The sequence below is a fragment of the Salmo salar genome, chromosome ssa13, assembly GCF_905237065.1.
Source record: "Salmo salar chromosome ssa13, Ssal_v3.1, whole genome shotgun sequence".
Lineage (NCBI taxonomy): Eukaryota > Metazoa > Chordata > Actinopteri > Salmoniformes > Salmonidae > Salmo > Salmo salar.
The window spans coordinates 84,150,556-84,178,025 of record NC_059454.1 but is presented as its reverse complement, the minus strand read 5'-3'; the positions used below and the strand labels follow the sequence as shown (position 1 = coordinate 84,178,025).

General features: G+C 46.3%; 1 protein-coding gene across 6 annotated transcripts in view; it reads left to right on the top strand.

The window, feature by feature from the left end:
• The window catches only part of LOC106567837 (Down syndrome cell adhesion molecule-like protein 1 homolog), an 86,156-nt gene that overhangs the window by 30,649 nt on the left and 28,037 nt on the right, over window positions 1-27,470 (top strand). For all 6 annotated transcript variants that reach the window (XR_006758369.1, XM_014137620.2, XM_045692283.1 and 3 more), the window contains exons 4-6: window positions 18,129-18,275; window positions 21,052-21,330; window positions 24,949-25,224. Coding sequence is in view for 5 of the 6 variants with exons in the window: in XM_014137620.2 (XP_013993095.1) it covers window positions 18,129-18,275; window positions 21,052-21,330; window positions 24,949-25,224 (702 nt within the window). In the remaining variant the exon portion in view is untranslated. The remainder of the gene's footprint in view (window positions 1-18,128; window positions 18,276-21,051; window positions 21,331-24,948; window positions 25,225-27,470) is intronic.

Below are 27,470 nucleotides of genomic sequence, written 5' to 3'. Positions count from 1 at the left end.
CACCACACACCACAGTTAAATACACCACACACCACAGTTAAATACACCACACACCACAGTTAAATACACCACACACCAGTTAAATACACCACACACACCAGTTAAATACACCACACACCACAGTTAAATACACCACACACCACAGTTAAATACACCACACACCAGTTAAATACACCACACACCACAGTTAAATACACCACACACCACAGTTAAATACACCACACACCAGTTAAATACACCACACACCAGTTAAATACACCACAGCACAGTTAAATACACCACACCACAGTTAAATACACCACACACCACAGTTAAATACACCACACACCAGTTAAATACACCACACCACAGTTAAATACACCACACACCACAGTTAAATACACCACACACCAGTTAAATACACCACACCACAGTTAAATACACCACACCACAGTTAAATACACCACACACCAGTTAAATACACCACATCACAGTTAAATACACCACACACCAGTTAAATACACCACACACCAGTTAAAAACACCACACACCAGTTAAATACACCACAGTGCAGCACAGTCAAATAAACTAAGTAATACACTAAATAGCACAGTATACAATATACAGTATTGTACACAGCAGCACAGTATGCATTATACACAATACAGAGGTCAGTGCAATACAGTTAAATACACTAGAAAGCACAGAACAAACACTATGCAGTTGTTCTTCTAGCCCAGCACTAACACAAATGATTCACGCCTAATTAACTAATCATCAAGCCCCTTATTATCTGAATCAGGTGTGTAAGTGCTGGGCTGGGACAAAAATGTGCACCCTCCTGTGACCACATGCGGGACCAGGATTGAACATAATTGCACTCCAGGACAGCATTGTTTAACCTTGACCCAGGACCACCCCAATCAACAAAGGAGACAATGACCTAATCATAATAACAGCACAGCAATCTAGTAATCTCTCTCTGTGCAATGTGGCATCGCTCTGAAACACACCACATCTGCCATACCAATCTATAATCTGCCCAGAGCGGTATACAATCTGAGCAACGCAATCTCTCCCACTCACACACACACGCAAACACATAAACACATACACACTTCCAGCCACACAAACATACATATATAGTTAGCACACATAAACACAAGCACACTTTGAATGATTGGGGAATCCTGAGAAACATGCATGGCTAGCTTGATTATATAAAGGCTCAGATGGGTCAGTGAACTCTGATGTCCTATTGAATGACAGCCCTGCTCCTGTTCAGCCAATAAGCTGTCCCCTCATTCAGCCAATCAGCTATCTGCTCACCTCTCTATTTCAGACCCTCTTACCTGCCTGCTCTGTCCATTCCATGACCTGCTCACTTTCCCCATCTCTTTCTCACTGTCTATCCATCCTCTCTCTTTCTCTACCATAGACAGATCAGAGAGGAGACAATAAGAGGGAGAGAACCCAAGTCTAAAGACTGCTCAGATAGGCCTAATGAAGACAGGGAGATTGAAATTGATTTTGTGTGTGTAAGCTAACACACTATCTGACTATCTGAGCACAGCCCAGTAATTGGATGGTCATTGTAAACAATGGCAGGCGTCTTTCTCCGGAGAGTGTGTGTGTGTTAGTGTGTGTTAGTGTGTGTTAGTGTATGTGATGGACCTAAAGAAGATGTATGTTGGTCTATTTGGGGTTGTGTGTTTGAGCTGGTTGTACCTGAAGGACAGCCAGGATAAATCCTGTGTTAGGAATTGAGTTATCATTATGAAAATGGGTTGTATTTTCTATCCGTATTTAATATGTAAACTGTTTCAGATGACAAAATCAATTTCCCTGAATATATTTCAAACTGACTTTGTTCATAAAATGGTTTAATATGGTTTATGGTCATGGTGTGTGGGTGGAGCCAGTTACTGTAAGGTGTGTGCTAGGAGATATTTCCAAAGAGGTAGTCCTTAATTCTTTCATTTGGCATCAATAATTCCACTTCCAAACAAAACACCTCTCTCTCTCTCTTTCCCTGTTTCTCTTTCCCTCTCTTTCTCCTCCCCTCTCTTCATATCAGGTAATTTAACATAGGGCTGCCTGATTGCTTTTAGCATTAATATTCTAATAAGGCTTGTGTATAAATTAGTAATGCAATCCAGCAACCAGCCTACCTCACCCCTCTCTTCCCCCCCTCCTCTCTCTCTCTCTCTCTCTCTCTCTCTCTCTCTCTCTCTCTCTCTCTCTCTCTACTCTCTCTCTCTGTTGCTCTCCGATTAAAATATAAAGTGATGGTGGCATTTGATGCATTGGGAATTAAAACTGATTAGATGAGGGAGATCATGGAAAGGAGGGAAGGGGGAAGAACAGGTGAGAGAGGAGGTGAGAAACCACACAGGAGAGTAGGTTAGGAAAAGCCAGGAAGGAACAGATGCTGTAGGGGAAGGAGGGATAGAGAGTAGAAAGAAGAATGAAGAAGGATAATGAGTGTGTGTGTGTCGCCTGGCCCACTTTACTGTCCGGCCAGGACAGCGGGGGGTTAGAGGGGGTGGGGCAGACTGACCTATTTACCCCCCCACCACCACCACACATCTCATGCCATCCCGTCCCTTGTCGCCAACTCCATCGGACGCATGAGAGCCTGTGATACGCTAATCACTTAGTTAGATGAGTGAGACGATGGAGAGGGAGCATGGATAGAGGACGGAAGAGATGGGAGCTAGATAGAGAGAGAGAGGGGAGTGGGGTTGAGAATAAAGAGAGACACAGAGATCTTTGCATGCAGATTGAGCCGGTCTCTCTTTCCCAACAGAAAGCTAATGAGTGTGTCTGATGAATAGAGGCAGCGGCAACAGATGGCTACGGCCACATGGTGGCCCAGGGAAGATGCCCAGCGCCTCCACCTAGCCCACCTGGCTCACACATTAACCCCTCTACTGCATTGTACCATCATACCTCACTGCAGCACAACCTTACAGCTGACAGTGGACATCATCTAGGTTGTTGTCATACACAAATACCTCTAATTATGATACCGGGATATTAATTATGGTCCCTAGAGATTTGTATGTGTTTTCAAAATCTTCGACTCAAAAAAATAGTATCAGTTAGCTAGATATCCCCCTAGCATATTCTGTTCATTATTACAAACACTTAGAAATGATGAAGATATGTGCATCAATATATCCTCTTCCTGCTTCTCATTCTAAAGATTCTGTCTCTGCAGCTCTGTTGATGTGAGGTCAGGGAGATGGTACTGTACATGTATCTAATTGCCTGTTGGTTGACTTGTGAATTGGCTATATAGTCTCTGGCTGACAGTAGTGGGACCTGGGCCTAGCTGGTCCTGTTGACTGTAGTGGGACCTGGGCCTAGCTGGTCCTGTTGACTGTAGTGGGACCTGGGCCTAGCTGGTCCTGTTGACGGTAGTGGGACCTGGGCCTAGCTGGTCCTGTTGACTGTAGTGGGACCTGGGCCTAGCTGGTCCTGTTGACTGTAGTGGGACCTGGGCCTAGCTGGCCCTGTTGACTGTAGTGGGACCTGGGCCTAGCTGGTCCTGTTGACTGTAGTGGGACCTGGGCCTAGCTGGTCCTGTTGACGGTAGTGGGACCTGGGCCTAGCTCGCCCTGATGACAGTAGTGGGACCTGGGCCTAGCTGGCCCTGATGACTGTAGTGGGACCTGGGCCTAGCTGGCCCTGTTGACTGTAGTGGGACCTGGGCCTAGCTGGTCCTGTTGACGGTAGTGGGACCTGGGCCTAGCTGGCCCTGTTGACGGTAGTGGGACCTGGGCCTAGCTGGTCCTGTTGACTGTAGTGGGACCTGGGCCTAGCTGGTCCTGTTGATGGTAGTGGGACCTGGGCCTAGCTGGCCCTGTTGACTGTAGTGGGACCTGGGCCTAGCTGGCCCTGTTGACGGTAGTGGGACCTGGGCCTAGCTGGCCCTGCTGATAGTAGTGGGACCTGGGCCTAGCTGGCCCTGTTGATGGTAGTGGGACCTGGGCCTAGCTCGCCCTGTTGACGGTAGTGGGACCTGGGCCTAGCTGGCCATGTTGACAGTAGTGGGACCTGGGCCTAGCTGGCCCTGTTGATGGTAGTGGGACCTGGGCCTAGCTGACCCTGTTGACGGTAGTGGGACCTGGGCCTAGCTGACCCTGTTGACTGTAGTGGGACCTGGGCCTAGCTGACCCTGTTGACGGTAGTGGGACCTGGGCCTAGCTGGCCCTGTTGACTGTAGTGGGACCTGGGCCTAGCTGGCCCTGTTGACGGTAGTGGGACCTGGGCCTAGCTGGTCCTGTTGACTGTAGTGGGACCTGGGCCTAGCTGGTCCTGTTGACTGTAGTGGGACCTGGGCCTAGCTGGCCCTGTTGACTGTAGTGGGACCTGGGCCTAGCTGGCCCTGTTGACTGTAGTGGGACCTGGGCCTAGCTGGCCCTGCTGATAGTAGTGGGACCTGGGCCTAGCTGGCCCTGTTGATGGTAGTGGGACCTGGGCCTAGCTGACCCTGTTGACAGTAGTGGGACCTGGGCCTAGCTGACCCTGTTGACTGTAGTGGGACCTGGGCCTAGCTGGCCCTGTTGACTGTAGTGGGACCTGGGCCTAGCTGGCCCTGTTGACTGTAGTGGGACCTGGGCCTAGCTGGTCCTGTTGACTGTAGTGGGACCTGGGCCTAGCTGGCCCTGTTGACTGTAGTGGGACCTGGGCCTAGCTGGTCCTGTTGACAGTAGTGGGACCTGGGCCTAGCTGGTCCTGTTGACCGTAGTGGGACCTGGGCCTAGCTTGCCCTGTTGACTGTAGTGGGACCTGGGCCTAGCTGGTCCTGTTGACAGTAGTGGGACCTGGGCCTAGCTGACCCTGTTGACTGTAGTGGGACCTGGGCCTAGCTGGCCCTGTTGACTGTAGTGGGACCTGGGCCTAGCTGGTCCTGTTGACTGTAGTGGGACCTGGGCCTAGCTGGCCCTGTTGACTGTAGTGGGACCTGGGCCTAGCTGGTCCTGTTGACAGTAGTGGGACCTGGGCCTAGCTGGTCCTGTTGACCGTAGTGGGACCTGGGCCTAGCTTGCCCTGTTGACTGTAGTGGGACCTGGGCCTAGCTGGCCCTGTTGACGATAGTGGCATTGAAGTGTGTCCTACGCATGGGTCTGGCCTGGCTGTCCTGTTATTTTGATGTGCACTTCTTCTCAGTGGTCCCCATCATCCCCTGGCCTAATGGATGTGAGCAGGCCCTGGGTCATTTACAGGCTACATTACAGATCGATCCCCAGCCCGTCCCACCCCTGGGACCCTGCTGGGAGCAGCCTGGTCACTCCCCCTCACATACACCTCCTTGTTCCCCCCTGGTCCAACTGGTCCTATTGTGGCTCTGCAGACAATGAAAAACACATGGGGCAGCCAGTCTCAACCCGCCGTGCTGCCCTCTCACAATCATATCTCCTCACTATGTCATCAACACTGCTGCCCTGCCTCTATTTCTCTGTCCCAGACACACAGCAACGACTGTCAAAGTCTGTAGCTAGTGGTGCGCTAGAGCAGCTGTTCTCCCTATCTACCCCAGAGACAGAGGAGTACTGGAGTAGAATGCAGGAGAGCCTAGGAGAGAAGAAAGGAGGAAGCAGATATACATAGTAAAGGAAATGAGAGAGGGAGGGGACATAGAGAGTTTGTCAATCTGTGTATGTGCACTCAAAGCAAGAATACATGAATTGCTACATTTGTCTGTGACTGCGCTGGTTCTTGTAAACACTGGTCTGACACACACACAATCGCTTTCACAATGTAGCAAGCCACTTAACCCCCGTCTTTTTCTCACTCTTACACACACGCAGACACACACGCACGCACACACACACACACACACACACACACACACACACACACACACACACACACACACACACACACACACACACACACACACACACACACACACACACACACACACACACACACACACAATAAACCCATTTTCTGATTTTCTGAGAGTATCTGAACATGGGGAGCTCATTAAACATTAATCCAGGGTGCATTAACGCTGTGTTCAGTGCTGAGCTGTGTTGTGTGGTGGCTCTGTTGTCATGCTCAGGCAAGGTGGGACAGGGACAGAGGGGTGGAGGGGGCGACACACACGTGAGACCCCTGAGGGCCTGTGGAACTAGACCCCATCGACTGTCACAAACAGGCGACAGGTCACCCCCCTTCTTTCTCTCTCTCTCTCTCCATCCATGCTTCCATTTCTCCATCCCTCCACCCTCACCCCTCCCTCTCCATCCCTCCCTCCACTGCTGCCCCGTTCCATGCGGCACATGGCAAGGCCATGGGGGGTAACATCAATGACAATGGGCAAATCAGCCAGCCAACCATACCAACAACACACACATATACACACACTCACTACTATCACATGCAGCCTTTGCTATGTCACACACTACATTACTGAAACATGAAAACATCCACCCTTTAGAACAGCTGTTTGGATTAACAACCAGAGTTACTGGCTACAGTAGCTAAATAGACCCAGAGCCTTATCCTACTGCAGAGTATTGTTTGTTTCCACAACAGATCAGATCATTACAGTCTGTTGCTGCTAAAAGTCTGGAGGAGATTGTAGAGACATCTCTTACTTTCTATTTTCCTCTGTCTGTCTGTCTCCCTGTTTTACCCCTTTCATGTTCGCCCCTGTGTGGTGGGAGGGTAGAGGTGGGTAGAAGAGGGTAAGGGGGGTAGAGAAAGAAGAGGGGGCAGAAACAGATGGGGCGCTGGCAGCCATGTTTGACTCTATCAGACTGACTATATGCACATGGTGTGTTATTTGGCATGAATAAGCTTGTGTGTGTGTGTGTTTGTGTGTGTGAGGGGCACAATAAGGGTAATTATCTCTGCTTGAGAGGCCCAGGGAGGGGGAGAGCAGAGAGACTGAGTCATACAATACCCTGACCACATAAAGCACAGGGCTGACAAGTGTCAGCGATTATTGACTATTTACCCACTACACTCATACACACACGTGTACGAACACACACACACATCCTTTCTGTCTCTTTCTCTCCCAATCTCTCTCTCTCTCTCCCAATCTCTCTCTCTCTCTCTCTCCCAATCTCTCTCTCTCTCTCACACGCACACTCTCACATTCGCTCACTCTCTCACACACACACACACACACACACACACACACACACACACACACACACACACACACACACACACACACACACACACACACACACACACACACACACACACACACACACACACACACACACACACACACAGTATTTGTCTCCCTCCGCTACTGTATAAGTGTTAGTAGTGTGTATGCTACAGCAGTGTATCAGTGTCAATCAGTGTAACAGGGAGAGATGGGACAGGCCCTGCGAGCACATCACTCTGACAGATAGCTGGCCCACTGTCTTACCCTCCAACCCTGGCCCGGCTCACTGTAAGAGAGAGGAAAGACTGTGTGTGTGTTACATCAGAGACATCTTGAACTGCACCCAGAGGCTGTATACCACCAGTCTCCCCCTTCCCACCTCTATTTCATTCACAACGCTAAAGCAGTGTCTTCTGGCCTGGTACAGCACATACTGTAGGAACGTGAGAGAGGTCTGCATTAGTCTATAAGTCAAGGATCATCGAGGAAAGATCAAGAGCCCTGCTACGGTCTATAGGGGGGTAGGGTTTAGAAGGGTAAGGCTACTTTGGGCAAAGAGGGATTTCTCCTTTCTCCCCCTCTCCCCCTCTCCTCTCTTCTTTTGTTTAGGCTAGCTAAAGAGGGATTAGCCCAGGGAGATTACAGCAGACTCTGCTAAGAAATCGTGTTTGAGGAAACAGTTATTCACTTACTAACCAGCTAGCCGCACTGGAGATAGACTTACCCCCATTCTCCTCCCCACTCTCTCCTTCTCTCCTTCTTAGCACCCCCTCTCTCTGTTAGATTTTTTACCTTGTGTCCTAAGCAGGGCTAGACAGATATTCCACATATACTGTATCCCGCAATACATATACTACAGTATACAATACATATACTACAGTATACAATACAGTATATGCACAATAGAAACAGTTTGATGTACCGTACAGTACATTTAATTCTGAGAATTTACATTTTACAATGAGGTCAGGGAAGGAACCCAGTTAAATCTAGAAAATAACATTTATGGAAGTAAATATGGTGTGCTTGCCAGTCTTGAAGTATTTATGGTTGTGACATAGTAGTAGTAATGGTAGTAATAGTGTTTTCATATGCTATGTGTTAGCTATATAGATCTATTTTGAGGTGTTTTGTAGGTGTGTTGTTATTATAGTGGGTTAGTGTAGTAGACTAGAGTGAGTACTATATCATCAGAAGCCATGTTGTGTGTTTTTAAGCTCTGAAAATGTTTTAGTTTGAACATTCTGAAAGATTTGTGGCAGTGTTTTCAATTTAGAATGTTGAAGCCTGCATTCCGCCATTGAAATGAATGGGGATACGACAAGCTTTATAGTTTATGAAGTAAGAATGCTGGCAAAAATCTGTATTGAAGCCATCTAAGTTGAGTCAGTCTGCACATGTCAACGCTGGTGTGGTGTTTGTAGTTGAAACGGATCAAGAATCCACATTTTGCCTTTGAAGTCTATGGAGCTTTTATGCAAATCTAAAACGGTTATAGTTCAAATAGCATCAACAATCTTTTGACAATCGATCTAAGTTGAGTCAATCTGTATATGTCAATGTCGGTTTGGTGTTTGTAGCTTCAAGGGTTCAAGAGCAGTGGCAAATCCAAATACTTCCCATTCAAGCCTATGGAGCTTTTATGCACATTTAAAATGGTTAAAGTTCAAAAAGTATAAATGGTATCAAAAAGCTGTATACAAGCAAACTATTCCAGACTGATCTGCACGTTTTCTAGCTTTAAATGGTTGAAGACTAATTAGAGTGGCCATTTTTACTGTTACTGCAATTGAAATGCATTGGGATTTATGAAACGTGTAAGTAGTATCAAAAAGTATTTTTCAAGCACACTGCGGACTGTTGACCCGGGAAGACCAAAAACATATTTGGGGATCTATCAAGATCACTGGTGGTCAGCCAAGTGCCATGTTCCTACAAGAACACTCAATCAGGTGTATTGATTTCCCTGTCCAGGCAGTCTATTAGCTGTTCAACCCCACATAGAGGCCATGGCAACATGGCAGCTAGCTGATTGATGTGAGTGGGTGGGAGGGCACTGGGAAGTGAGGACAGAGGACAAGTACATGAGAGATCACACAGGAGGAGGGAATGCGAGGGAAAGTGAGATTGAGTGTGTGTGTGTAGTTAGTTATGGATTAGTGTGTACATTGGATTTGATTTGTGGTTTGTGTGTGGTTTTGTTAGTTTGTGTGTGGTTTTTAAACGGCGTGTGCGTGCGTGTGTGTCCGTGTGTGAGTGTTCATGCGCACGTGCGTGTGTGTAAGCGGGTGAATAATTGAAGGTATCTGAGGTGTGTTTGTGTTCTCTTTAACCCCAAACCACAGACAAGACAGCTCTCAATAATTCAGGGTAAGAAGAGATGATACAGAGCAGCTGGGTAGGTAGGCCTTTTGTGACTCTAGAACAGTGAAAACTCCCAGTCTCTAACCTCACATGCTGTCCGTGTTTGTGTGTCCTGTTGTTTACACCTACTGTAGACAGTAGCACATTCTCTGAACGTTCTACTGTATGTTGGAGTTGTTGTCTATGTTTGCTCCACTTATTCTATGTCCTAGTTGTGGCCTGTGTGTGTGTGTGCTCAGACGGGTGTGTTGTCTGTGGGGGATTTGAGGCCTGTCTCTGGTCGATGAGTGCCTCGCACCGATGTCCATGCAATCTCAATTGATCTACCGTGTTTTTGTGTTTGTGTGTGTGTGAGAGAGATCGAGAGAGAGGTAGAAAGAAAGAGAGAGAGAGAGAGAGAGAGAGAGAGAGAGAGAGAGAGAGAGAGAGAGAGAGAGAGAGAGAGAGAGAGAGAGAGAGAGAGAGAGAGAGAGAGAGAGAGAGAGAGAGAGAGAGAGAGAGAGAGAGAGAGAGAGAGAGAGAGAGAGAGAGAGAGAGAGAGCTGTCCCTCCTGGCTGGGTTGAGACACTCCTCTGCCACCAGCGCTCTAATAGGGAGGGACCAGTCAGCTCACTCAGTGCAGCTAATGCAGCCAACTGCCCCAGTCCATGGGCTACGCCAGAGCACAGTGCAACTGACACACACACACACTGACACATACCATGTGGCCATCTCTCTCTGTTTCTCTTCATTTAAAACAAGGAGGAGAAAGGGGCAAAGGCCAGTGACTGTGGGATGATTTTACTTACTGAGATTTCTTATTCCTGAAGTGTGTGTGTATTTGTGTGTGAAAGGGGTACTGTACGTTTGAGGATATATGTGAATTTTCTACTGCTATGGCAAATATATATGTATTGTTTCCATTTTGGTGTATGTGAGTGTGTGTGTGTGCATGCGTGTTTGCGTGCCGATGTGTGTGTTGTCAACTGTTGTTGCTCATATAGGAAGGGAATGCATAGGAGTGTGTGTGTGTGCGTGTGTGTGTGCGGTCGCTCTCTCCAGGGGTTCACATTAGTACTGTCATCCCAGATGTCACCAGGCACATGAAACACACATCATAAATGATCCCTGTTTTCACCTCTGTCTCTCTGTTTATAGGTCTGCTTTATATATCCATACTCTGTCTGTTACTAGGTGTATATAAGGTCCCTGTAGTCTTCTACACTGTAGCCAGTTTGTCTGTGTCTATAGTGGTCTGCGGGGACACTGTAAACCTGTATTAGTTTTCTGTACAGTTTTCTTCTCTGTGTCCCTGATTAGGTATTTTTAAGGTAGTACATACACTGAGTATACAAAACATTAAGAACACCTGCTCTTTCCATAACAGACTTTCCAGGTGAATCCAGCTGAAAGCTATGATCCTTTATTGATGTCACCTCTTAAATCCAGTTCAATCAGTGTCGATGAAGGGGAGGAGACAGGTTAAAAAAGGATTTTAATCCTTGAGACATGGATTGTGTGTGTGTGTGCCATTCACAGGGTGAATGGGCAAGACAAAAATGTAAGTGCTTTTGAACGGGGTATGGTAGTAGGTACCAGGCATAGCAGTTTGTGTGAAGAACTGCAGCGCTGCTGAGTTTTTCACGCTCAACCGTTTCCTGTGTGTATCATCAAAGGTCCACCACCAAAAGGACATCCAGCCAACTTGACACAACTGTGGGACACATTGGAGTCAACATGGGCCAGCATCCCTGTGAAACGCTTTTGACACCTTGTAGAGTCCATGCCCCGACCAATTGAGGCCGTTCCGAGGGCAAAAGGGCAGGGGCTGCAAATGTCATTTTAGGAAGATGTTCCTAATGTTCAATGTACTCAGTGTATGCCCCTGGCCTATAGTTTCTACAGTATAGTGGTTTACAGGGACGTTGTGTATATGTAATGTTTTCCTGTACATTGGCCTATTAGTCTATGTTTGGAGTCTCTGTCTCCTCCCTAGTGTTTACTGTTTAAAGTCACACTGGGCAAATTGGGACAGAGCGGCAAGTGGAGCAGAAGAGACGCGCTCCCAATGTAGTGGAAACAACTGGACTGTACCCTTTCCCTCTGTCTGTCCCCGTCTATCTATCTCCCTCCGTCTCTCCTCCTCTCCCTCTCTGTCTCCTCCACTTATACACTGTTACCCCCTCTATCCCACCATCCTCCTCCTCTTCATTGCTCATTGTAAATGTCAGTAGTGTTAGAGAAGGGAGACTGGGGGTTTGTATGGAGGTCACAGTCTCATCAACATACAGAATAGAGGAGAGGAGAGAGGGAGGGAAGGAAGGAGGAAAGAAGAAAGGATTGAGAAATTAGATAAACAGTCAGGATTAGTTAGGGGAGAGGACAGCGGTTATAGGACAAGACGGTGAAGCGTGGCTTTTTAATGAAAATATGACAAACCTTGTGTCTCTCTCTCTCTCTTTCCAACCCCCAGAGGGAGAGAGAGGGAGACAGAGGGAGACAGAGGGAGACAGAGGGAGTGAGAGGGAGACAGAGGGAGACAGAGGGAGAGAGACAGAGGGAGACAGAGGGAGAGAGACAGAGGGAGAGAGAGGGAGAGAGAGAGAGGGAGACAGGGAGACAGAGAGAGGGAGACAGAGGGAGAGAGAGAGAGGGAGACAGAGGGAGACAGAGGGAGAGAGAGGGAGGGAGACAGAGGGAGGGAGACAGAGGGAGACAGAGGGAGACAGAAGATTTGGATATTCCTCATTCATTCTGTAGATATGACTGATAGTGGTTCTGCGTTACTTCCGAAATTACTGAACTGTGTGGTCATGCTAACAAAGCACCTTTTGTGAGCTAGATGGAAAGGGGCGGGGCTAACACGGCACGATTAGTTGTAACACATCAGTGGTGCCAATAAAGCTGCTTTGAATGTGAATTGAGCGGAGTGAAGAGGGCACCATTGATAAATGGTGTGGGGGAGAATAGAAGCCAGGGAAGTGTATATATTTAATTGTCTGACACCTGCTACTACTTCAGCCTTTTAATGCATGCATGAGAAAGAAGGGAGGGAGGGAAGAGAGAGAGAAAGAGAGAGAGTGTTGTGGGGTCTCGTTTTGAATTCAGGCACAGCACCCCTATTCTATTCCATTCATGGGTTAGTATAGCCTTGTGGATATGGTAACAATAAGAGTGGAGCATAGTAACATGTGGATGAGCTGTTATCTACTCCAGCCTTGGCTCAGCTCTCTTCTCCTATTCTCTTTCCATTCACCTCTAGATGACTAGGTGAGGCAGTCAGGGCAGAGGCCAGAGGACTGGGCTTGAAATCACTGGATCTTCATTTTAGTGCTAGTGAATGGTGCTGATTCAGTTGCTTGATTCACTTTCTATTGAAGTGATTCACTGTCAGTGGTGCTGATTTCAGTAGGTTGATTCACTCTCTTTTGGAGTGATTCTCTGTCCATGGAGCTGATTCAGTCAGTTGATTCACTCTATGAAAGTCACTCTGTGATTCTCTGTCCATGTTGTGGATTTATTTGATCCTGTTTTTTAATAGCTGCGCTCTAAAAATGAGGGGTTCAACAAGAGTTTTTCTAAGATCCTCAAAGTTCTTCAAAGAACCTTAGGGTTCTTGGCACTGAAAATGGCCCATAAAAGTTATTCTAAGAACCTCATAGGAGGTGGGGTTCAGTGAGAAACCTCCTTAATTGGTGGGGGTTCTTGCAGGAACCTAACTGCCCAACTGAAACATTTGGATTTGAAAGGACAGCAGGTGCGGGCACTTAACGGAAAAATTTAAAGATCTCCTCAATTTAAGTTAAGGTTTGTCCCTTGTATGATCTACATTGATATTGTTTTATGATGATACCATCTATATTTTCATATTTGTGCAAATCTTTCTAAAACAGAAAATGGACACAATTCAATGGATATGAATCAACAAAGAGGTAAGAATATGTAGGCTATAAGATATGTTGAAGGCTAGCTGTATTGGGTGCTGATGACTGACCTGCTCACTTTTGTGTCTGTCTGCAGGTACACAGACAAGGAGGCATACAAAGTTATGTCAATTGGTATTGGTATGTTATGCAGATCACATTTACCATCCTCCTCCCTTACCTCTTCAATGAAAATCCCACAGGCCTCTACATTATGGATAAGGTACTGTATGTGTATGAAAACCATTATCAAAACAGTTTTTTTCATTCAGTAAAATTACTGTTTTGTTAATCATCTGTATAATTATATTTTTGGGGGATTCCCAGACTTCACCCTCTCTACACCTCTGATGAATATAACAGGAAACCTGTTTGATCACCATGCACTGCAAAATCATTCTGGCTATGGATACAGAGAACATCAACACATTAACATCAACACACCAGAGGATATACCCATTGGACTTGGGCCTCTGCTGGGAGTCTACCTCATATTTGGATTTTTTCAATTCTGCTTTGCCACTAAAATCATAATAAACACTGACAACTAAAATATTGTGTTATTGTTGTTATTGTTATGCATATTATTATTATTATTAATAATAATAGGGGAGGGGGTAGTTCAAAAATGTGCCCCAAAAGTTTCTTCAAAAGGTTCTTAGAGGATCCATTAAAAGGGGTTCTTTGAAGAACTTATAGGGGTTCCCCCACAGTTTCAATTTGAAGAACCCATAAAGGATACTCCAAGAACCTTTTATTTTGAGTCTGTAGGGCTAGTGTTTTCCTATGCTATTGTAAACCTGCCAAGGCGCGCGCGGGGGTGTGTGTGTGTGTGTGTGTGTGTGTGTGTGTGTGTGTGTGTGTGTGTGTGTGTGTGTGTGTGTGTGTGTGTGTGTGTGTGTGTGTGTGTGTGTGTGTGTGTGTGTGCATATTCCAGTACTGCAGAGTGAATGTCTCCTGAATCTGCTCAGTTTCTTCTTTCTTTCTTCTCTCAGTGACAGTCCCTCCTCTATGATCCCTTGTTCCTCCCCCTCTCTCTTCTCACCTTCTCTCACCCTCTTCCCTTCCCTCCAACTCTCTCTCTGTTGGCGAAGAGAGGCAGGGGAAGTCAGATAGACAGTGATATCTAATGACAAACTGTGACACTCCTACGTCCATGAAAAAATAAGCCCATCCTTTTTTAAATTTAAAGGACCCAGCTCTCTCCAATCATTTACCCAATGCCAAGCTGCCTGGCTGAACTTTCACCCTCTAGTGTGTGCGTGTGTGCGTGCGTGTGTGCGTGCGCGTGTGTCAGTGCCTCTGTCTGTTTGCTTACACTGAAAGGGGGGAGGGGCGGTCGAGTGACTGCACCCCAAACATCGTCACAGAAGCACCCGCAGGATGGCAAGCAGCCCCTAGCAACAGGGAGAGAGGGAAGAAAGTGCGAGAGTGGGAGGGAGGGGGAAAGACGCAGAACATCAATAAATAATGGCCCCAGTGAGGAGGTGGAAATATGGGCCTCGTTAGCTGTGTGCCTCTGCCTTCATTTGCATGTGAGGAAACGAGGCTGACTCAAAGACTCTTACACACACTCACACACATACACACTGGCTCAGACCCACACCCTACGCAACCGGCGCTACACAAATCACACACTGTTTCTATGTCTCTATTTCTCTGTCTCTCTCTCTCTCTCTCTCTCTCTCTCTCCCTCTCATACAGTTGCTTTTCCTATATCTCTGTCCCTATTTTTGTCTAAAAAAATGTTTCTCCCTCTCCTCTCACCCCTCATATAGCCCTCCCAGGTTGTGCCTGCTACCAAACTGCAGGTCTATAGGTTTGTAATGGAATCCAGGCTCACTTGAAAGCAGTATGATTTTGACAGTGTAGCCCACCAGTGTAGGCCTTCCTGTGCTGTGTTTGACAACAAGGCCTGAGCTCAGCAGTCTAACCCAGATAATTACAGTATCCACTGACACACATACACACGGAACATGCCCACACTTTAAAATGTTCCCCTCACACATATAGACACACATACAGTATGCGTGAACATACACACATATGAACAAGCGCACACACACTCTCACTTTTCTTCTCCTACTCTTTCTTCTTTTGCTCCACCCTTATTCCCTTTAATCTTTTACACCCTGCTTGTTCTCTGCTAACCTAGTATATCATTGACTGACAAGCCCAACCGAGAACAACAGGCCTGCGGGTGGGTAGCAGAGTGAATGTGGTGAACTGGCTCTTAATCTAGTGCATCACTTCAGCTCCATTCTCAGTTTATCCAGTCAAGTCAGCATGAATAAAAGCTTGGGGAGTACAGTGATTTAGCAATTAATATTTTACTCTGTCTGCCACTCTGCTTAACAACAGAGAGAGAGAGAAAGAGATTGTGTGAAAGGGGGAAAATGTTAAGGAGGATATATCACGAGAGATGGTTCAAGATAGAGGGATTGAATAAACAAGAGAAACAATTAAGATGGGTGGATAGTGGAGGAGATCATGTGATTAAAAGGTGTCTCCATGGCACAGCACTTCTTAGATCTTTTGTTTATGGATATCTCTCTCTCTCTAGCTCAATCCCTCTTGCTATCTCTCCCATTCCCCCCCTCTCTCTCTCTCTCTCTCTCTCACTCTCTCTCTCTCTTCTCTCTCTCTCTCTCTCTCTCTAGCTCAATCCCTCTTGCTATCTCTCCCATTCCCTCCCCCCCCCTCTCTCTCTCTCTCTCTCTCTCTCTAGCTCAATCCCTCTTGCTATCTCTCCCATTCCCCCTCTCTTGTTCTCTCTCTCTCTAGCTCAATCCCTCTTGCTATCTCTCCCATTCCCCCCCCTCTCTCTCTCTAGCTCAATCCCTCTTGCTATCTCTCCCATTCCCCCTCTCTTGTTCTCTCTCTCTCTAGCTCAATCCCACTTGCTATCTCTCCCATTCCCCCCCTCTTGCTATCTCTCCCATTCCCCCCCCTCTCTCTCTCTCTCTCTCTCTCTCTAGCTCAATCCCTCTTGCTATCTCTCCCATTCCCCCTCTCTTGTTCTCTCTCTCTCTAGCTCAATCCCTCTTGCTATCTCTCCCATTCCCCCTCTCTCTCTCTCTCTAGCTCAATCCCTCTTGCTATCTCTCCCATTCCCCCTCTCTTGTTCTCTCTCTGTCTAGCTCAATCCCACTTGCTATCTCTCCCATTCCCCCCCTCTTACTATCTCTCCCATCCCCCCCTCTCTCTCTCTCTCTTCCTCTAGCTCAATCCCACTTGCTATCTCTCCCATTCCCCCCCCTCTTGCTATCTCTCCCATTCCCCCCCCCTCTCTCTCTCTCTCTCCCTCTAGCTCAATCCCTCTTGCTATCTCTCCCATTCCCCCCCCCCTCTCTCTCTCTCTCTCTCTCTCTTCCTCTAGCTCAATCCCTCTTGCTATCTCTCCCATTCCCCTCTCTCTCTTGCTCTCTCTCTCTATCTCTCGCTCCCTCTAGTTTTCTCTATTTATCTCTCTCTCTATCTCTCTTACTCGCTTGCTCTCTTTATCTCTATCTCTCTTTATCTCTCTCCCTCTCTGTTTGTCTGTCAGTGTGTTGTGACAGTGTGGCGTGTCAGTGTTATGGGAGTTGAAATCTTAAAGTGCACATTATCCTGTAAGGATTAATTCAGGGGTGCAAACAAAGGCTGACTGTAAAATTACAGCCTACGCTGCGACTGTGCCACTACCCTCCACACACACATTGTCTGTTAGCCTGCTGCTAGCCCCCTAGTACACACACACACACACACACACACACACACACACACACACACACACACACACACACACACACACACACACACACACACACACACACACACACACACACACACACACACACACACACGCTTGTGTACACACACACACACAACATAGAGAAAGAGAGAGAGAGAGAGAGAGTCATACACACTCTACCCTCCACCTGTGCTGTCTGTCAGCCAACTACCGTGCAGATGTACACACTACCCTCTATACACACACACCCTCTACCCTCTACCCTCCACACACACACCCTCTACCCTCTACCCTCCACACACACACCGTCTACCCTCCACACACACACTCTCTACCCTCCACACACACACCCTCTACCCTCCACACACACCCTCTACCCTCCACACACACATAATCTGGTGATAAACACACAGTTACACATGAATGCTCTAATTGTGCTCCAGCTGTTGGACTATAGCCGGGAGCCTCTGCAGTGAACCCAGGTGAGAGAGAACGAGTAGAGGAAGAACAGTGTGTGTATGTGTGTATGCGCACATGTGTGTGAGTATGTGTTCATACATAGGACAGTGTTAACATTTCCCAAATTGGCAAATGCTCATTAAAATGGTGCCCTCCCTCTCCTCTACCCCTCCAATAATTGGGCAGGGTCTGCCAGATTGGTATAGGCTGAAAATAGGGCACAGCCTGGCAGGGTACATCACACACTGACACACGAACCAGACCTGGGCTCATCTTGCTGTGTTCTATAACAACCACAACAATGATAACAATACTGGAGTGGAGATGTTGATAACGTCTTTACTGTAAGTGATGGTGAGGGTTTGACCATTTTCAAGTGTTTCTCAATGTGAATGTATTGCATGTTTAATAGTGAGCTCAGCGTGTGTCCTCTAGGGTATGACAGGTTGCCAAATGTTTAGATAGCAGTCACCCTTGCCCCGACTAGGTTGTTTGTTGGGGGTATTTAGTTATTTTGAGGCTTTGTTCAATCATTTTCTCTCTGTAACAGGTAACAGGTTCTTCCTGACGTCCTTTGGTGCTCTGTACATCTCAGATGTCCAGAAGGAGGATGCCCTCTCTACCTACCGCTGTATCACCAAGCACAAATACAGCGGAGAGACACGTCAGAGCAATGGAGCCAGGCTGTCTGTCATGGGTGAGTGGGACTGTAAAGTATGTCATTGCTCTGCGTACCGGTACACAGTGTTTTGTGTGTAATAAATGTCTATGAATATGAATGAATATACATTACATGACCAAAAGTATGTGGACAACTGCTCGTCAATCGTCTCATTCCAAGATCATGGGCATTAATATGAAGTTGGTCCCCCCTGTTCTGGTGTAACAGCTTCCACTCTTCTGGGAAGGCTTTCCACTAGATGTTAGAACATTGCTGCGGGGACTTGCTTCCATTCAGCCACAAGAGCATTAGCGAGGTTGGGCATTGATGTTGGGTGATTAGGCCTGGCTCACAGTCTGTGTTCCAATTCATTCCAAAGGTGTTCAATGGGGTTGAGATCAGGGCTCTGTGCAGACCAGTCAAGTTCTTCCACACCGGTCTCGACAAACCGTTTCTGTATGGACCTCGCTTTGTGCACGGGGGCATTGTCATGCTGTAACAGAGAATCGTCTAGAATGTCATTGTATTCTGTAGCGTTAAGATTTACCTTCATGGGAACTAAGGGACTTAGCCCGAACCATGAAAAACAGCCCCAGAGCATTATTCCTTCTCCACCAAACTTTACAGTTGGAACTATGCATTGGCAAGTAACGTTCTCCTGGCACCGCCAAACCCAGATTCGTTCGTATGACTGCCAGATGGTGAGGCCTGATTCATCAATCCAGAGAACACGTTTCCACTGCTCCAGAATTCAATGGTGGCGAGCTTTACACCACTCCAGCCGACACTTGGCATTGCGCATGATGATCTTAGGCCTACCACTTCGTAGCTGAGCCGTTGTTGCTCCTAGACATTTCCACTTCACAATAACAGCACTTACAGTTGACCGGGGCAGCTCTAGCAGGGCAGAAATTAGACAAACTGATTTGTTTGAAAGGTGGCATCCTATGACGATGCCACGTTGGAGATTGCATGGCTGTGTTCTCGATTCTATACACCTGTCAGCAACGGGTATGGCTGAAATAGCCGAATCCACTAATTTGAAGGGGTGTCTACATACTTCTGTATATACAGTACCAGCCAAAAGTTTGAACACACCTACTCATTCAAGGGTTTTTCTTTATTTTTACTATTTTCTTCATTGTAGAATAATACTGAAGACATCAACACTATGAAATAACACATATGGAATCATGTAGTAACCAAAAAAGTGTTAAACAAATCAAAATATATTTTATATTTGAGATTCTTCAAAGTAGCCATCCTTTGCCTTGATGACAGCTTTGCAGACTCTTGGCATTCTCTCAACCAGCTTCTCCTGGAATGCTTTTCCAACAGTCTTGAAGGAATTCCCACATATACTGAGCACTTGTTGGCTGCTTTTCCTTCACTCTGCGGTCCAACTCATCCCATACTATCTCAATTGGGTTGAGGTCGGGTGATTGTGGAGGCCAGGTCATCTGGTGCATCACTCCATCATTCTCCTTCTTGGTCAAATAGCCCTTACACAACCTGGAGGTGTGTTTTGGGTCACTGTCCTAATGATAGTCCCACTAAGCGCAAACAGGATGGGATTGTGTTTCGCTGCGGAATGCTGTGGTAGCTATGCTGGTTTTAGTGTGCCTTGAATTCTAAATAAATCACAGACAGTGTCACCAGCAAAGCACCCCCACACCATCACACCTCCTCCTCCATGCTTCATGGTGGGAACCACACATGCGGAGATCATCCGTTCACCTACTCTGCGTCTCACAAAGACACAGCAGTTGGTACCAAAAATCTCAAATTTGGACTCATCAGATCAAAGGACAGATTTCCACCAGTCTAAAGTCCATTGCTCGTGTTTCTTGGCCCAAGCAAGTCTCTTCTTCTTATTGGTGTCCTTTACAGCAATTCGACCATAAAGGCCTAATTCACACAGTCTCCTCTGAACAGTTGATGTTGAGATGTGTCTGTTACTTGAACTCTGTGAAGCATTTATTTGGGCTGCAATCTGAGGTGCAGTTAACTCTAATGAACTTATCCTCTGCAGCAGATGTAACTCTGGGTCTTCCTTTCCTGTGGTGGTCCTCATGAGAGCCAGTTTCATCATAGTGCTTGATGGTTTTGCGACTGCACTTGAAGAAGTTTTCCGTATTGACTGACCTTCATGTCTTAAAGTAATGATGGACTGTCATTTTTTTCTTTGCTTATTATTACCTCATGAAGCTGGTTGAGAGAATGCCAAGAGTGTGCAAAGCTGTCATCAAGGCAAAGGATGGCTACTTTGAAGAATCTCAAATATGTCATTTTTTCTTTGCTTATTTGAGCTGTTCTTGCCATAATATGGACTTGGTATTTTACCAAATATGGCTATCTTCTGTATACCACCCCTATCTTGTCACTACACAACTACACAAACGCATTAAGAAGGAAAGAAATTCCACAAATTAACTTTTAACAAGGCACACCTGTTAATTGAAATGCATTCCAGGTGACTACCTCATGAAGCTGGTTGAGAGAATGCCAAGAGTGTGCAAAGCTGTCATAAAGGCAAAGGATGGCTACTTTGAAGAATCTCAAATATAAAATATATTTTGATTTGTTTAACACTTTCTTGGTTACTACATGATTCCATATGTGTTATGTCATAGTTTTGATGTCTTCACTATTATTCTACAATGTAGAAAATAGTACAAATAAAGAAAAACCCTTGAATGAGTAGGTGTGTCCAAACTTTTGACTGATACTGTATAGTGTATGTTGTAAACATCCCATCCCATACCCTACCACAGTCCAAAGTCTAACCTGTTACACCCCCCCCCTCCTCCAGACCCCACCGAATCGTCTCCCTCTATCCTGGACAGTTTCCAGGCTGGGGAAGTGCGGGCTGGTCAGAGTGTGGAGCTCCCCTGCATGGCAGCAGGGTACCCCAGCCCCACGGTGCGCTGGCTAAAGGACGGGCGCCCACTGCCCTCTGATGCACGCTGGACGCGGCGCCTCACGGGTCTGACCATCAGTGACCTCAGGCAGGAGGACAGCGGTAGCTACGCCTGTGAGGTCACCAACAGCTTCGGCTCGAAGGAGGTGTCCGGAGCACTCTATGTCATAGGTGAGGAGAGGAGGAGGGAAGGTGGTCGAGGGATGTGGGAGGGAGAAAAGGGGAGAGGGAGTGGATGTTGTGGTGAAGAGGGAGGGACCATCGGACAGGGAATTGGTGTGAGGAGAAGGAGGAGTGAGGCGGGAGGAGGGGGGTTGGCAAAGGGGAAAAACAAACACTTAAATCAAATCAAATTTTATTATTCAGAATGTGAAATGTCTGAATAATAGTAGAGAGAATGCTTTATTTCATCTTTTATTTCTTTCATCACATTCCCAGTGGGTCAGAAGTTTACATACATACACTCAATTAGTATTTGGTAGCATTGCCTTTAAATTGATTAACTTGGGTCAAACATTTTGGGTAGCCTTCCACAAGCTTCCCACAATAAGTTGGGTGAATTTTGTCCCATTCCTCCTGACAGAGCTGATGTAACTGAGTCAGGTTTGTAGGCCTCCTTGCTCACACACGCTTTTTCAGTTCTGCCCACAAATTTTCCATAGGACTGAGGTCAGGGCTTTGAGATGGCCACTCTGATACCTTGACTTTGTTGTCCTTAAGCCATTTTACCACAACTTTGGAAGTATGCTTGGGGTCATTGTCAATTTGGAAGACCTCTCCTTCCCGAGAGGTATGACGGCTGCGTGGTCCCATGGTGTTTATACGTGCGTACTATTGTTTGTACAGATGAACTTGGTACCTTCAGGAATTTTGAAGTTGCTCCCAAGGATGAACCAGACTTGTGGAGGTCTTGGCGGATTTCTTTTGATTTTCCTATGATGTCAAGCAAAGAGGCAGTGAGTTTGAAGGTAGGCCTTGAAATACATCCACAGGTACACCTCCAATTGACTCAAATGATGTCAATTAGCCTATCAGAAGCTTCTAAAGCCATGACATCATTTTCTGGAATTTTCCAAGCTGTTTAAAGGCACAGTCAATTTAGTGTATGTAAACTTCTGACCCACTGGAATTGTGATACAGTGAATTATAAGTGAAATAATCGGTCTGTAAACAATTGTTGGAAAAATGACTTGAGTCATGCACAAAGTAGATGTCCTAACCGACTTGCCAAAACTATAGTTTGTTAACAAGAAATTTGTGGAGTGGTTGAAAAACGAGTTTTAATAGCTCCGACCTAAGTGTATGTAAACTTCCGACTTCAACTGTACGTATGAGATTAGTAAAGCAGTATGTAAGCATGATTTAAACATTATTAAAGTGACTAGTATTCCATTATTAAAGTGGCCAGTGAATCCAAGTCGATGTATATTGGGCAGCAGCCTAAGATGCAGGGTTGCGTAACTGGGTGGAAGCCGGCTAGTGATGGCTATTTAACAGTCTGATGGCCTTGAGAGAGAAGCTGTTTTTCAGTCTCTCGGTCCCAGCCTTGATGCACCTGTACTGACCTCGCCTTCTGGATGGTAGCGGGGTGAACAGGCCGTGGCTCGGGTGGTTGATGTCGTTGATGATCTTTTTGGCCTTCCTGTGACATCGGGTGGCGTAGGTGTCCTGGAGGGCAGGCAGTGTGTCCCCGGTGATGCGTTGGGCAGACCGCACCACCCTCTGGAGAGCCTTGCGGTTGCGGGCGGTGCAGTTGCCTTACCAGGCGGTGATACAGCCCGACAGGATGCTCTCAATTGTGCATCTGTAAAAGTTTGTGAGGGTTTTAGGGGCCAAGACAAATTTGAGGTTGAAGAGGCGCTGTTGCGCCTTCTTCACCACACCGTCTGTGTGGGTAGACTATTTCAGATCGCCAGTGATGTGTACGCCGAGGAACTTGAAGCTTACCACCTTCACCACTGCGGTCCCATCGATGTGGATAGAGGCATGCTCCCTCTGCTGTTTCCTGAATTCCACAATCAGCTCCTTTGTTTTGTGAACAGCATTATTACATAGGTATTCCTCTTGTCCAGATGGGATAGTGCAGTGTGTAGTGCGATGGCTATTGCATTGTCTGTGGATCTATTGGGGCGGTAAGCAAATTGAAGTGGGTCTAGGGTGTCAGGTAAGGTGGAGGTGATATGATCCTTAACTAGCCTCTCAAAGCACTTCATGACGACAGAAGTGAGTGCTGCGGGGTGATAGTCATTTAGTTCAGTAACCTTTGCTTTCTTGGGTACAGTAACAATGCTGGACATCTTGAAGCAAAAGGGGACAGCAGACTGGGATAGGGAGACATTGAGTATGTCCGTTAACACTCCAGCATGATCTGAGGGTGTTCTGAGGACGTGGCTAGGGATGCCATCAGGGCCCGGCAGCCTTGCGAGGGTTAACAGGCATAAATGTCTTACTCACGTCGGCCACGGAGAAGGAGAGTCCACAGTCCTTGGTAGTGGGCCGCGTCGGTGGCACTGTATTATCCTCAAAGCGGGCGAAGAGTGTTTAGCTTGTCCAGAAGCAAGACGTCGGTGTCCGCGATGTGTCTGGTTTTTCCTTTGTAGTCCGTGATTGTCTGTAGACCCTGCCACATATGTCTCGTGTCTGAGCCGTTGAATTGCGACTCTACTTTGTCTCTGTACTGACGTTTTGCCTGTTTGATTGCCTTACGGAGGGAATAACTACACTGTTTGTATTCGGCCATATTCCCAGTCACCTTTCCATGGTTAAATGCAGTGTGCACTTACTGTTAATGTCAGACTGACAGACAGATACACTCACACCGTTTTCTGACTTGGTGGCAGACAGGCTCATATTCTGTCTCTCACACACACACACACACACACACACACACACACACACACACACACACACACACACACACACACACACACACACACACACACACACACACGAAATGGATCAGTATGAATGGGTGTGTAGTGTATGATGCCATGTCATATCATATCTAGACCGAGGACAGGACAGTAATGCACTGAGAATGAGCACTTCACACCACCGCCAACACCAGTCACTGTTAGAGAGAGAGAGACAGAGAGCAGAGGGGGTGGACTAAAAGAAGACAGAGAAGGAACAACGAAAAATTTAAATTGAAGTATATCTTTCATAGAGAAAGGAAGAATGAGAGAGAGAAACAGATTTGTAAAAACACAGAGAAGATAGAGAGAGAGAGCGAGAGAGAGAGAGAGAGACATAGTGCAAGAGAGATAAAAAGAGAGAGCAGAACAGAGGCAGGCTTTGCCAGTGGGCACATCATGGCAGCACACAGTGTGACTCTGACAGGGTGAGGGGGGCTTGGGTTGCACAGCCATACCCCCCAGCACACACCACCAGCTGCCTTATTGCTCACTGACATTTACACACACACACACACACACACACACACAGACAGACAGACAGACAGACAGACAGACAGACAGACAGACAGACAGACAGACAGACAGACAGACAGACAGACAGACAGACAGACAGACAGACAGACAGACAGACAGACAGACAGACAGACAGACAGACAGACAGACAGACAGACAGACACACACACACACACACACACACACACACACACACACACACACATATATATGTGGACAGAGATGTGAAGTGATGTCTCCAGCTGCTTTTTTAATGACTGCCTGAAACGGACTGAGTCTCCTCAACTGATTGCGCTGTTTTGTTTTTCTGTCTTTGTGTGTGTGTGTGTTACTCATGTGTGTGTTCTCTCTCCTCCCACAGACCCCCTGCGAGTGACCCTTTCCCCTAAGAGTCTGAAGACAGGCATCAGCAGTACCCTGTTCTTTACCTGTGCTGTGGAGGGTTCACCATTGTACACAGTGGCCTGGTACAGGAACACAGAACCTATAGTCCCAGACCAGCACATCTCTATACAGGGCTCCCACAACGACACCCTGCAGATCACAGCCGCTCAGAAGAGCCACTCTGGGGCCTACCAGTGCTTTGCCTCCCGCAAGGGCCACACAGCCCAGGACTTCTCTATCATACTGCTGGAGGGTAAGAGGATGAGAGAGGGAAGGAAGGAGGGAAGGTTGGATGGGAGGGTGGGAAGCAACGTTATTCTTACAGACAGGGCCGGTTCCAGGCATAAGCGACATAAGAGGTTGATGATGTTTTTTGTTTGGAACTCAGTCGGGGTCTCAATTTATTACTGAGAGTTTGAATAGTAAAATAACCTGGTTGCAATTTTGAAATTTGGTTGAGCATCAGCAATCTTTCTGTTGTTATGCCAGTCACTACATTTTTGATTGGTAGTTAGTTCTAGCCAGCTATCTAAACTTGTAGTAGTCATGACCGAATACTGACTGGGCACGTGCCCCTGACCTGCAGCGGGCCCCCGTTGATTTTCTTAGCCATTCTCACTCAGATGTCATATTAACATGGCAAAAGTCATGAATTGTTTTTTGAGTTGTAGGAATTTAGCTTTAGAGGCGACACACCAGTGGGCAATGCAGCACCTATTTTGACGTAATTCCTGTCCTATAGCGGAATTTCTCGTTTAAGTTCCACCTCCGAAGAATGACGCAGGCTGCTAATACATATTCACGAATTGGGGGTGGGAACGTTGTGGAGATTTCCACGTGGAGTGATAGCTGTCAGTGTAGCTAGTTAGCATGCTAACCTTATCTAGCTAGCTAATGTTATATGTTGTTGCAACACTAATCAAAAGATTAGCTAGCTGGCTGGTCTACTGTATGGCTGGTTCTGGAGCTGGATTTGGGGCAGCAGGTAGCCTAGTGGTTAGAGTGTTGGGCCAGTAACCGAAAGGTTGCTAGATCGAATCCCCGAGCTGACAAGGTAAAAAATCTGTCGTTCTGCCCCTGAACAAGACGGTTACTGTAAATAAGAATTTGTTCTTTTTCTTTTTCTTTATTTTACCTTTGTTTAACCAGGTAGGCAAGTTGAGAACAAGTTCTCATTTACAACTGCGACCTGGCCAAGATAAAGCGAAGCAGTTCGACACATACAACAACACAGAGTTACACACGGAGTAAAACAAACATACAGTCAATAATACAGTACAAAAACAAGTCTATATACAATGTGAGCAAATGAGGTGAAATAAGGCAGGTAAAGGCAATAAAAAGGCCACGGTAGCAAAGTAAATACAATATAGCAATTAAAAAACACTGGAATTGTAGATTTGCAGTAGGTGAATGTGCAAAGTAGAAATACTGGGGTGCAAGGGAGCAAAATAAATAAATAAATAAATAAATACAGTAGGGGATGAGATAATTGTTTGGGCTATGTACAGGTGCAGTGATCTGTGAGCTGCTCTGACAGCTGGTGCTTAAAACTAGTGAGGGAGATAAGTGTTTCCAGTTTCAGAGATTTTTGTAGTTCGTTCCAGTTCGTTAGTTCGTTCTTAAATGACTTGCCTAGTTAAATAAAGGTTAAATATAATAAAAAATAAAAAATACATTTGTCATAAGTATTTAGGGAAATCTTCGCCACAGATGGATATAGAGAACCAGTATATTTTACTATTGTTATTTCCAAAGTTTTGGCATGTTCCATAAATTGCGGCCTTAAATTCACCATAGAAATAGAAAGAATAAAAGGAAGCTCCGGTAATATGGATAGCCTAACTATTGAACTCGTTTGGACTAGATTCTACATTGTAATGGACACAGTGCAACCTTTGGTAGCCTTCTGGCAGGCTACGCTACAGCAATGCCACGTCAGCCCGTGCTCATTCCATGGTTCTCACAGCTAGGGGAAGTGATGGCTACAATGACTTTGCTCATGATGCATGCCGCAAATTATATGTAACAACACCCAGAGCGCATCGGACATGAAACAAAACACCAATACAAATGTAACAACAGCAGAAAATAGATTAAGAAGCTTGTGGAATTTTATTTTGCGGGTGCCTTTTCATTATAGGATAGACACTTGTGATTTCTAGCTGCACCAGACAAAGCAGTGGATCGTAGTCAAAACCATTCATCTTGGGGGAATGGGGTTCCAAAATGCAATCATATTACACACAATTTTACCATTTACACTGAACAAAAATATAAACGCAACATGTAAAGTGATGGTCCCATGTTTCATTAACTGAAATAAAAGATCTGATAAATGTTCCATATGCACAAAAAGCGAATTTCTCTCAAATGTTGTGCAGTCATTTGTTCACATCCCTGTTAGTGAGCATTTCTCCTTTGCCAAGATGTGGCATTGTGTCACACAACACAATGCCACAGATGTCTCAAGTTTTGAGGAAGTGTGCAGTTGGCATG